Source organism: Aethalodelphis obliquidens, unplaced genomic scaffold (genome assembly GCF_003676395.1).
Source record: "Aethalodelphis obliquidens isolate GAN/ISIS:26980383/991018 unplaced genomic scaffold, ASM367639v1 scaffold11, whole genome shotgun sequence".
Lineage (NCBI taxonomy): Eukaryota > Metazoa > Chordata > Mammalia > Artiodactyla > Delphinidae > Aethalodelphis > Aethalodelphis obliquidens.
Genome location: NW_020837955.1, coordinates 11,843,482 through 11,857,001, shown reverse-complemented (window position 1 = coordinate 11,857,001; position 13,520 = coordinate 11,843,482). Strand labels below are relative to the sequence as shown.

Below are 13,520 nucleotides of genomic sequence, written 5' to 3'. Positions count from 1 at the left end.
GACTCTGCGCTTCCAGTGCAGGGGGCACAGGTTTGATCCCTGGTTAGGGAACTAAGATCCCACAAGCCATGCAACAAACAAACAAACAAAAAACAAGTAATAGGTCTAATGGAGTGGTGTTAATTCTTCAGATTCCTTCCAACACTGCCAGTGTGAGGGTGGCACTGAAGGGTCAGGTCTTTCTACCTTAGTTATTTAACATCTGGTTTCTCCCAACATCTGCATTTCCTCAGCTGATAAACATGTTGATGAAAATGTCTCAGCATTCACTATTTAGCTTTAACATTAAATTGTACAATTCAGTTAATTTCTTAAAATGTTGCATTAATATAAGTGTCAAAATAGTCAGCTTCTTCATTATCATTGATGATAGTAAAAATATTGTGATACAACTTACTTTTAGTTTAAAGGTCAGCAAGAAAAAAAATCTTAAAGAAAAAATATCAGGTCCCTCACCTTCTGAAATTGTCCTTTAATATTTGCTTTTTGCATGACATTCGATACAGTTTTGAATGCTTACCCTACTTAGCTCTTCCTCAACAGCAGCAATTTTTTCAAGCAATTCTACAATTTGTTCTTCTTGAACAGTTAGTTTTCCACTCATGGCTCTAAAATAAAATTTAAAAGGAGTTTGACAGTTAATATTTTTTCCTAATTCTTATAAAATTTATTCTAACACAATTGAGGCAGTTACATATAATCTCTACCATTTATCACTATCATGACAATGATGCCTAAGTGTCAAGAGATAGATACTAAGTGCAGAAAACAAATGTATTCTTTGTCCTTGGTTTATAAATAGACTTTTTCTTGTTTTCTCCATTTTGAAACTGAGAATCCCTACCTATGAGGGGGAAAAAACATGTGTGTATATATAATTTGAGAAGCTACAAAGATGACAGAAGATTATAACCCACATAAAAAAAGTAGAGGTGGTACATACAGCTAGGTGTCTATCAGGAATCAGGAATATGAAGTATAAACAAGACACACAGAATCCAGGAGAGGCTTGTGATGTGAAGGCATCAAGTGTCACAGGAGGAAGGGGTGAGATAAGGGGCGAAAACCTGGGAAACTAAAGTATGTATATAGAGCAATTACACTCCCCTGCTCCCAGCACCCATACCCCAATACACACCCCACTGTCACATACCACTGTCACACCACCACAAAAGTCCTCATGAGATAAACGATTATTCTCTAAAGCACAGTTCCTCAGCCTTAGCACTACTGACATTTTGGACCAGACAATTCTGGTCTGCTTTAACGGGGCTCTCTGATTTTTTGAGCATTAGCAAGTTTCAGAAGTCAGTGCTATCTTTTGCCTTCTTCTAGTTCCCTCATAACTACCAATCATTTTCTATTCCACACTGTGCTTAAATGGCAAAGAATTTTAAGAATGTAGATTTCCTCAAATTATTAGCTAGAGATATTGTTAATTAAAGGAAAAGACAGAACTGAAGTATAAGAGGAGAGTTAATTCTAACAGTCTTTTGATAACTATATTAGTTCTTTATTGGAAATAGCTCTTTAAAGTAGAATGGGATATTTGAAATGCTTTTCCTATACTGAATATACAAGAGGGATGCAACATTGTTATTTAATGAATTATATAGTTTTGATAAATAATTTTTAATTGAAGTATTATTGACTTACAATATTATATTAGTTTCAAGTGTACAACATAGTGATTTGATATTTTTATACATCACAAAATGGTCACCACAATAAGTCTAGTTACCATCTGTCATCATATAAAATTATTACAATATTATTGACTATATTCCCTATGCTTTACATTACATCCCTGTGACTGACTTATATAACTGGAATTTTGTACCCCTTAATCCCCTTCACCTCTTTTGCCCACTCCCTCACCACCCTCCTCACTAGGAACCACCAATTTGTCCTCTGTATCTATGAGTCTGTTTCTGTTTTATTACGTTTGTTCATTTGTTTGGTTTTTTTAGGTTCAACATATAAATGAAATCATAAATTTGTTTGTATCTGACTCATTTCACTTAGCATAATACCCTCTAGATCTATCCATGTTGACATTAATGGCAAGATTTCATTCTTTTTCATCGCTGTGTAGTATTTCATTATTTATGTATCACACCTTCTTTATTCATCTGTCAATGGACACTTAGGTTGGTTCCCACATCTTAACTATTATAAATGGTGCTGCAATGAACATATGGGAACATATATCTTTTCAAATTAGTATACTACCTCTCCCAGGCTTAAAGGCATGGATGGCCTTGTATAGGCACATCCCCTGTGCAGACAGTATGTGCTGGCTGGCTATGGCAGGCCAGCTGAGTGGGCAGAGGCTGGAGGGAATGATATAGTTTTGGTATAGTTTTAAAAGGTCTATTAAACTTGGGATAAATGTTTAAATGTTGGCTGCAGCTTTTGTGATCTTTCTCTGACTTATGGTATAATAATTCTAAGAGCTTTTTCAGAATTAACTTTATTTCAGATCATGCCTCATGCCTATTATGAGTAAACACTGTCCTTAAAATAATGGGATGGGGTTTCCCTGGTGGCGCAGTGGTTGAGAGTCTGCCTGCCAATGCAGGGGACACGGGTTCGTGCCCCGGTCCGGGAAGATCCCACATGCTGTGGAGCAGCTGGGCCTGTGAGCCACAACTACTGAGCCTGCGCGTCTGGAGCTTGTGCTCCGCAACAAGAGAGGCCGCGGCAGTGAGAGGCCCGCGCACCGTGATGAAGAGTGGCCCCCGCTCGCCGCAACTAGAGAAAGCCCACGCACAGAAAAGAAGATCCAGCACAGCCAAAAATAAATAAATAAATGAAATTTAAAAAAAAAAAAAAAATAATGGGATGGACAAACTAAAGTTATTTCTTAATCTAAACTACATCAAAGAGATTAACAGAAGATAAGAAAATTAAGTCTGCGGTGTCCGATGTTTGACTACTAACAGCAAAAGATACCATATTAGCAAATCAAGAGACAAAACCACTTGTAGATATCCACTAGTTGCCTACTAAGCACCTATTTCCAGCATCCAGATTTCCTCTGGGGAATTACTCTCCCCTGAATGCACAGCAGCCAACCTGTATAAGGGGTGGGTGGGGGCCTAATCCATCCCTAAATCCAGGGAATAAGCCTGACTGGCTCAAGACAATCAGGGAAATTCAACTCCTTTGCCTTTGTATTGGTTCATACAAGGACATAACTGAGGACTAAACTAATCAACAAGTGATGTTCCCCTGGCCAGTTTTGATGGTCAAAGGACAGGCAGCTTCTCATCCACATGAGACATGAATGAGAGAAGGTAGCTGTTCTGCTGCTGACCATCTTCCCTGATGAACAGCTAGCCCTAGAAGAAAGTTACCACTCAGGACAGGAAACAGGATCCTTGAGTTACTGGACTAAATATCCTTGCTGTTTTAAGTCAGTTTAAGTTGGGTTTTCTAGCATTCTGATACCAAACTTAAAATATAAAATGTTTTTATTGAATAAGATATAACATATAAAAAATATTAAAATGATAGAAATAGGGACACCTGTAAAGTGAACACTTGAAAAAAAATAATGCAGCACTAGTGTGTATGGTAGAGGAGTATATCTGAAAACCAGAGAAACAGAAAAAAGAAAACATTTTAAAATATCAAGTTTAAGAATTAAGTGCAAATTTACAAAAGATTTTTGTAAAAATGTTTTTGCCAACTGGGTATGGGCCATGAAAGGAACAAACAAAACTAAAGTCACATAGGAAGAATGAAAGGAGAATTATTGTTTAATACCCTATAATACACAATATAAATTTGAGCATTTGTAAAACTAACATATGAACAACAATCAGGAGGATATAGTACATTATGGTAATTGAAAATAAATGGAAAAAATGAGTTTATTAAATGATTTATATACCATTAGAATGATCATGTAATATAACATCTATAAAAGAGTAAAAGGTTATATTAAAATGCTTTTGGTTATTATCAAAAATGCCCTGTGAAAGTCACCCTCCTTAGTATCAAGGATAAACGCATTCAGGAATTTTCAAGTTATAATCCTTAGCATCCCACTTGCCTTCTGCCTCTGTTATTATTGTTGTTTCTACATAAAGCTTCAGTAGAAACTTTCCTTGAAGCAAACTACTCCAGGGTTAAAAAGTGAACAGAGGGACTTCCCTGTTGGTCCAGTGGTTAAGAATCCGCCTTTCAATGCAGGGGATGCGGGTTCGAGCCCTGGTCAGGGAACTAAGATCCCACATGCTGCGGGGCAACTAAGCCCGCATGCCACAACTACTGAGCCTGTGTGCCACAACTAGAGAGAAGCCCATGTGCCACAACTAAGATCCTGCATGCCGCAACAAAGACCCGACGCAGCCAAATAAATAAATAAATATTAAAAAAAAAAAAGTGAACAGATTAGTGGTTGCCAGGGGTTAGGGATCATTGGGGAAGAAGGGTTAATGAATATGACTACAGAGGGGTAGCAAGAGCAAGATGTTTGTAATGATAGGATAAATCTGCATCTTAACTGTAGAACTATAGCAAATCTACAAATGCGATAAAATGAGGTAGAATTATACACACACATTGTACTAGTGTCAATTTCCCAGTTTTGATACTGTACAAACAGTTACTTAAGATGTGGGAAACTGGGTGAAAAATACATAGGACCTCTGTACTCTTCTTACAACTTCATATGAATCTATCATTATCTAAAAATAAAGTTACATAAAAAGAGTTTTAAACTGTTTCATAACTACTTGTTAATGTCAAAATGAAAAGAAGCATCTATAGAAGGCACTTCAAACAGCCTATTACCAGAAAATGCTTACTCTTAGAAATTAATTCCCATAGCCAAGGGCTTACCTGAAATTTTCTTCAGAAATGTACACTCCATTTTTTTCACGGGCTGCAGCAAGATCTCGTTTCAGACGCTCTATCTCTTCTGTATACTCCTATGCAAGAAGAATGTCATGTCAATGTAACACTTCAGTTTGGGGAAATATGCAATAAATAAAACAAAGTTAGCCCTCCTATGTTTTTTAAAGCATAAAAATGTATGATAAAAAGTCATAACCATACTTTTCATTCAATATTAATCTGTTTAGAATAAAGTGTTTCAACAGTTTCCAAAACTCCTTTAAATGCACTCATTATAAAAATACAGGCTTCTGAAGAAAAAACACAACCTCCAGTACCCAGGTTGGTCTCTAAATAGCATCTCACATTAAAAGGAACCAGGATTTCTTAGAGAAGCGTCTGACTCTAGGACTGGGGCAAGAAACATTCAGGATGAACCTACAACATCTTGTCAAACAAAATAGGAAGAAAGCCAAAGAAGCCTAGGCTAGTGAAAAGGACTCAAGAACCCACTTAAGAGGTACCCACTGACCAAAGACGGGACAGTTTGAACATCAGTGAGGATATTATAACTACAATTGTAGTTAGTATAACTACAATTGGTAAGCACAAATATTTTAAGTCCATGAGTTTATAATGATATTAAGAAAGCTGGGAAACCAACTCATTACTCTCAAAACTGTCAAAGGAAATGAATCAAGCATTTGTCCTGCCTTTCCTATAAGAATTATACCCTTGGGTAGCTGAGGGAAAGTTCCTCTTTATAGAGGTAGTCCAGCAATCAACTAAGAAAGAATAATTGAATTAGAAAATTATCATTTTGCAATCGTTAAAGAACTAATGGATCAAGTCACTTGAATATAATCAATTCCCCTCAAAAAGAGAAAGAACCACATTCTGTGCTTCCTAGTGGGAGAACATACCACCACCTATGAACTAGTTTGGCCAAAAATATATAAATAAATAAAACCTGAATCTATCAAGCCTCAAAATCCAACTACCAATTTATAGAAAATATGAAGAATAGAACATGTCAAGATAGTACAGGAAACTTCTACAGGACAATAATACAGATACTTCCACAAATACATTATATGAGGGAAAGTAGATGGAAGAAGAACCAATGTATTGAAACCTAAAGATAGATCAAAAAGTTGCAAAGGGTAAATCTTAATTAGATCCTAAAACAAACTATTAAAAATATACACTGAAACAATTGAAATTTTTAAAATGACCGAATATTTTATCATCTTAAAGAATTACTGTTAAATATTTTAGATTTAATAATAACATCAGGGTTCAAAAATTCAAGTGTCTAAATAAAATTAATGCTTATAAAAGAGCCTGGCATTTTTATAACAATGAATATAAAATCATTGTAGTTTTCCTCAGGTCCTGACAATTTTGAGGCTCTTTATGAAAAAAGAGGTTTTCTCAAATAAACTTCCTTTAGACTGATTCCAAGAGGTATTACACTGCTGTACACCTGAAATTAACACAACATTGTAAATCAACTATACTCCAATAAAAATCTTTTTTAAAAAGCTACAGTAATTAAAACTGTATATTAGTGGACGGACAGACATAAATCAATGGAACAGAATAGAAAGCCCAGACATGTGCCCACACAAATATACCCAACTGATTTTTCACAATGGTGCAAAATCAGTTTAATGGAGAAAACATAACTTTTTCAACAAAGAATGCTAAAGCCATCCAGACACCCCACAGGTGAAAAAAATGTACCTTGATCTAAGTCTTATGCCTTATACAAAAATCAACTCAAAATGGATCATGAAATTAAATGTGAGATGTAGAAATACAAAACCTTCATTTAAAAAAAAAAAAAGGAAAAAATCTTCAGGATCTAGAGGTAGGCAAAGAGTTCTTGCAATTGACACCAAAAACACAATGCATAAAAGAAAAAAATTGACAAGTTAGACCACATCGAAATTATAAACACTTGCTCTGCAAAAGCCCGTAAGAAGAGGATGAGAAGAAAAGTACAGCCTGGGGGATAATAATTGCAAACCATGTTTGTGACAAAGGACTAGTATGTAGAATATATTAAAAACTTTCAAACCACCACCACCACAACAAATAATCCAATTAGAAAATGGGCCTAAAAACATGAACAGACATTTTACCAAAGAGGGTAACAAACAGCAAATAAGGACATGAAAAGACATTCAACATCATTAGCCAGTACAGAAATGTAAGTTAAAACCACAGTGAGATATTATTTACTACCTATCATACTCATCAGAATGATTAAAATAAAAAATAGTTACAACACCAAATGCTGGTAAGGATGTGGAGAAACTAGATGACTCATACATTGCTAGTGGGAATGTAAAATGGTATAGCCGCTCTGGAAAACAGCTTGGCAGTTCCTTAAAAACTTATCATTCAATTACCATACAACACAACAATTATACTCTTGGGCAATCATCCCAGAAAAATGAAAATTTATGTGTACACAAATTACTGTAAACAAATGATCAAAGCAGTTTTATTTATAATTGTGAAAAATTGAAATCAGCCCATATGTCTCTCAACAGGTGAATCTGACAACAAACTGTATGTATGGTATACACATACCATGGAATATTCCTCAGCACTAAAAAGGAAAATCTATTGATATGCACAAGTCAGGTGAACCTCCAGGGAATTATGCTGAGTGAAAAAAAGGCAATCCCAAAAGTTTGCATACTATATGATTCCATTCAATAACACTTTTGAAATGGCAACGGTTTAGAAATAGAGTACAGATAGTGGATAGCAGAGATTAGCGAGGGGAGGTGAAAGTGGGAAGGAAAAGATTATAAAAGGCCAATGAGGAATCCTTATTATGACGGAACTGTTCAGTATCTTGACTGTGGTGGTGGCTCCATGAACCTACACATGTGACAAAATTGTATAGCATTAACTAAACACACACACGTGAATACAAGGAAAATTGGGGAATGAGATCAGTGAGTTGTTATTAATGTCAATATCCCTATGGTGATTTTTTACTATATTGTTTGATAAAATGTACAAAGGATCTCTCTGTATTATTTCTTCCAACTGCATGTGAATCTACAGTTACCTCAATAAAATCTTCAATTAAAAAAAAAACAAACTATTACCAAGAAAAGGAAAAGACAAGCCAGACTGGGAGGAAATATTTACAAATAATCTCATAAAGGGCTTGTATCAAGAAGATATGAACAACTCTTTACAACTTAATAAAAAGACAACCCAATTAAAAATTGGGCGAAGGATTTAGTAGACATTTCACATAAAAGATATACAAATGCATAATAAACATGTGAAGATGCTCAATATCTTGCATTAATGAATAAGATGCTTATTCATTAGGGAACTGCTAATTAAAACTTCCTTGAAGCACCATTATATACTTAAATTTTGCTGACTTGATAGAGCTGGTAAAGTCAACATATTAGCATTAGAAAAAACATTTTAACACATACGGTATTTAGTTCAAATCATTAGATGAAAAGCCTTACCATAGGCAATTTAATAAATTTTTTTAACAATTATCTATTTCAGCTCCTCATTTTCACATTTGTCAAACAAGATTACATTACTCCACAAAAATTCACAAATACCTTAATCAGAGCTTTTTTGGTGAGTTTCTGGTTAACTTCAGGCTTATTGAGTATGTTCTTTGCTCTGTGAGCATATTCCAATGTACTCAGAGTTTCCTGTGATGAAAAGAAAAGGCCAATTACCGAAAATACTAATTTTCAACAAGAGAAGCCACCGCAATGAGAAGCCCACGCACCGCAACAAAGAGGAGTCCTGGCTCACCGCAACTAGAGAAAGCCCGCGTGCCAGCAACGAAGACCCAGCGCAGCCAAAAATAAATAAATAAAATTAATTAATTAAAAAAAAAGTTTAGACTTAGATTTTGGTGATAGTTGCACAGCTCTGTGAATACAGTAAAATCACTGAATTATATACTTTTAATGGGTGAATTTTATGGTATGTGAATTATATCCCAATAAAGATATTTTTTTAAATGAAAGGGGAGTTAGAGACCTTATAAAAGCTTTTCCTAATTCCATTTAAAGCACATACCCAATATAAGATTTTACCATCTTTGTTGTTTCTCTTGGTTTTCCTACCTGTTCCCACACATCCAACCCCATCTTCAGTGCTCTCTAAGCAGCCTCTAAAACAGCAGCATTCACTTAACCCACTTCTAAGTCCTCAATTAGACCATCCACTGCTAATGACCACAGCAATTTTCTTTGAAGACTGTGTCGAAAAATGCAATTAAGTAACTAGTTTGGTTTTTTTTTTAATTGGGGTAAAATTGCTTTACAAAGTTGTGTTAGTTTCTACTGTACAACAAAGTGAATCAGCTATATGTATACATATATCCCCACTTTTTTGGATTTCCTTCCCATTTAGGTCACCAGAGAGCACTGAGTAGAGTTCCCTGTGCCATACAGTAGGTTCTCATTAGTTATCTATTTTATACACAGTAGTGTATATATGTCAATCCCAATCTCCCAATTCATCCTACCCACCCCTCTTAAGTAACTATTTATTTTTTTAAAATTTTTGGCTGCATTGTGTCTTTGTTGCTGCGTGCGGGCTTTCTCTAGTTGCGGCAAGCGGGGGTTACTCTTCATTGCTGTGTGTGAGCTTCTCATTGCGGTGGCTGCCCTTGTTGCGGGGCACGGGTTCTAGGGTGCGCAGGCTTCATTAGTTGTGGCACGCAGACTCAGTAGTTGTGGCTCACAGGCTGTAGAGCACAGGCTCAGTAGTTGTGGCACATAGGCTTAGTTGGTCCGCGACATATGGGATCTTCCCAGACCAGGGCTCGAACCCATGTCCCCTGCATTGGCAGGCGGATTCTTAACCACCATGCCCAGGAAGTCCCAGTAAGTAGTTTTTTAAGATTAAAAATTGCCAGAAAGGAGAAAGACAATTTTTCCAGTGGTGTCCTCCTCTACATGTCCACATGCAATGCTCAGATTCTTTTTACTGTAGTATAGAATGAATGAAGCCAATTGATGAACTTTAAAAATATGTGATATTAAATAAGAATTATAGCTACTACACTTCCGGATACCTTTCAAAGAGCTTACCTCAAGATTGAGAGATGCAGGAGAAACTGTTGCAATTATAGATGTTTTTGTACGTCCCCCAAGAGAGTCCTGGAGGATTCTAGTTAGTTTAGATTCTCGATAAGGAACATGAGGTGTTCTTTCTACAAGAGCAGTAATAACCCTTCCCAAAGTCAACAAGGATTGATTGATATTTCCAGCTTCCCGAGCTCTCTTGTCAACTGCTCCAGAACGTCCAATGTTTTCACTTCCTGCAAGATCAACCTTAAATTTAAAAAATAAAAGTAAGTTCTCAGTCTATTGGCTTTTGGAATACAAGACTTTCATTCTCGTATTGTACATAAATAAATAGCCAGTAATTTTTCTATAATTAACAATCCACTACAAACCTAATAATCCAGTGACTACAAAAATATTGTCTATAAATACAAACCTTCAAGCTGCTTTATGAGGTGATAAAGAATGAAACATTGGAATAGAACTACCATCTGACCTAGCAATCCCACTTCTGGGTATGTATCCAAAGGAAATGAAATCACTATCTCAAAGAAATATCAGCACTCCCACGTTCATTGCATTATTCACAATAACCAAGGTATGAAACAGCCTTAGTACCCATTGATGAATGAACAGATAAAGAAGATGTGATGTGATACACACATACACACTTGAATATTATTCAGCCATGAGAAAGGATATCCTGCCACGCTGTACATTTTAAATACTTAATTTTATTTGGCAATTATGCCTCAATAAAACTAGAAAAAAAAAACAGAAAGAATGAAACAGTGGTTATTAATGTTGATGCTTACCAAGTTCAACTTTCCAATTTTAACAAGCTCCTCTCCATCAGTTGTAGTTTCTTTCATATGTATGGTAACAGAGAAAACTGAGTGGGAACGACTAGAAAACAAGACCAAGTTGCCCAGTCATTATACAAAACATTATTTGCTTTCTATAAAATATTGAAAACAGCAAAGAAAGATCTAAATCCACCAGGGTAGAAAAAGATAGTATCAGAGAAGATACCAATAAGATTTTGGAAGACAGTGGATGAATAGAATGCTAGGTTTTTGTTTTCTTCTACCTGCCCCCCGCAGGGGAGATCCCAAAAGGGAAGGCTTGCAATCGATCTTTCTATTTATAAGAACCACTTGAGGGGCTTCCATGGTGGCGCAGTGGTTAAGAATCCGCCTGCCAATGCAGGGGACACGGGTTTGAGCCCTGGTCCAGGAAGATTCCACATGCTGCAGAGCAACTAAGCCCGTGCACCACAACTACTGAGCCTGCGCTCTAGAGCCCGAGAGCCACAACTACTGAGCCCACGCGCCTAGAGCCTGTGCTCCGCAATAAGAGAAGCCGCTGCAATAAGCCCGCACACCGCAACGAAGAGTAGCCCCCCCCCCAGCAACTAGAGAAAAGCCCGCGCACAGCAATGAAGACCCAACGCAGCCAAAAATAAAATTTTTTTTTAAAAAAGAACCACTTGAAATATGTCATTACCATAAATTCAAACAGCACCAGGCAAGCCATCTGATTACTCCCCTTCAAAGCCAATTGTTCTAAAAGTACATTGCCCTGCTTTGAGAATGTCACCAGAGATAGGTAGCTCCTTCCACTGAACAGCAGAAATTAGTAAACAGTGTTTACCAAAACACTACAAGGTAATCACTGCTAGACTATAAAGTTTTCCAAAGTCTGTCTTATGCTGTATATTGACATTCAACTTTTATCTGAGAGATATCAAAATCATACAAACAACCAAAGACATCATTCCTTTCTGCATCAATGACATTTGGTAAATGACATTATGTTTGTTAATGTCATTGATGGTTGGCATATGGTAATTTTTAATTTCCTCATTTGTACTTTTCACGTTACTTGGAAAATTTTACAATAAGTATCATTTTTACAAAATTATTTGAATTATTTTATATAACAGAAAGGAGGAAGGGCACATGGAAAAATATAAACTATAGATTTGAATTATAATATGCATCTCATATTCTCCTACCATAATTTACCCATTCCTAATTGAAGATTATGGAATTAATGCAATTAAACACAAAAGTCAACTCTGAGTTTGGAAAAGTGAATTACGTTTTCCTTCTCTTTATCACATACATTCATAAGAAGAGATCTTTATTCCAGTCTATGTACGAAAAGGGAATCCTTAATTATTCAAATTTACAGAATAATAGGAATTTTATATTTCAGAGATAAGTATTCAGAGAAAAGAAATTTTCTTAAGTTCATTCCTCCAAATTCTAAAGTTATAAACCAATCATTTAATGAAAATGGAAATTTCATTCTATGATTGGTTTATAACTTAAGTTTTTAAATGGAAAGCTATTATAGGAAAATTTAATTAAAATTTTAATAGCACACATAATTCCATGATCTTAATTACTTTCATCTTATGCTATTTTTCTTCTTTCTTTAAATGCATACATATTTTTACAGAGTTGCAATTATAATCGTTATGGCATATCGTAGAAATGTCCAACTATAAGAGAGCAAAGAAATGAGAGCCCTAAAAGTCATTTTGTAGCTCAGGGAAAATGATATTCAGATAAGTTTAACTACCTGAAGTAACATATTTAGTTAACTGCAGAACTGGAACTAAACACAAATATCTAACTCCTAATCCATAGCTCTTTCAATTACATTCTGATGTTTCCTTCAAAGACTAGCAGAAAAAAAATCACCTCTGACTTAGTGAACTGCATTTGGAGAGTTTGGGATGCATCCTATAAGGGGTTACTATCAAATATGCCCCTTTCTCCTCTTAAAAGCCAGTGTTAGTGACCATTTGTCTTCCTACATTAAAACGAAGCCATTTGGGAGAAAAAAAAAAAATCACATTGCACAACCTAAATATATAAAATTTTTGTCATTTATACTTCAATAAAGCTGGAAAAAAATAAAATAAAGTCATTTGATTTTCCTCTAATCCTTACTCAAATCAGAGGTTTTCAAACTGTGTTCTCAGTATACTGAGAGGCTCCAGAAAAGTGCTCAGGGCAAACCTTCCTAAGGCTGAGGAGGTTAGCCTCTGAGCATCCTACTGCCAAATCAACTACAGCCACCACATTTTAATCTGGGCTCCCATGTATAATTTCATTTGGGAAAAGAAATCGTCTCCTTTAAAAGACTTAATACTTCTGCTCAAGTTCAACTTGTCTTTGTTCTCCTTTCAACATTCTCCCAACATTGGTGCTCTCCCTATAAATCTCAAGCCAATTACTAAGGCGTGCAATCTAGCATACAATCTAGACATGTGACTCACATACCTTAACTCACCCCACTGTGATTCCCCAAGTTCATAATTCTTCTTAAAAAGGAAATGGAGCGGTGGGGGAAACAATGGCTTTCTCACCTAGAGTAGGCATTCATCAAAGTTGCTGCAGTTGTCCTTTTTGCTGCCCCCTTCTCCAAAATTTGATAGACTTCATCCTTGTTGTGTACTGTAATTTCTTCTAAACCTTTGATTATCACTCCCCTCTGACAAAATATCAAAAAAGCATTCATTAGATTGGTTTTAATATATATATATATATATATATATATATATATATATATATATATATA

At 35.7% G+C, this 13,520-nt stretch overlaps 1 protein-coding gene across 1 annotated transcript in view; it reads right to left on the bottom strand.

Moving 5' to 3' along the window:
* The window catches only part of KIF11 (kinesin family member 11), a 48,071-nt gene that overhangs the window by 28,720 nt on the left and 5,831 nt on the right, over nt 1–13,520 (bottom strand). The window contains exons 6-11 of the mRNA XM_027112056.1: nt 13,309–13,433; nt 10,742–10,832; nt 9,951–10,193; nt 8,460–8,555; nt 4,852–4,940; nt 521–608 (exon numbers count right to left, since the gene is read on the bottom strand). Coding sequence (XP_026967857.1) covers nt 521–608; nt 4,852–4,940; nt 8,460–8,555; nt 9,951–10,193; nt 10,742–10,832; nt 13,309–13,433 — 732 coding nt within the window. The remainder of the gene's footprint in view (nt 1–520; nt 609–4,851; nt 4,941–8,459; nt 8,556–9,950; nt 10,194–10,741; nt 10,833–13,308; nt 13,434–13,520) is intronic.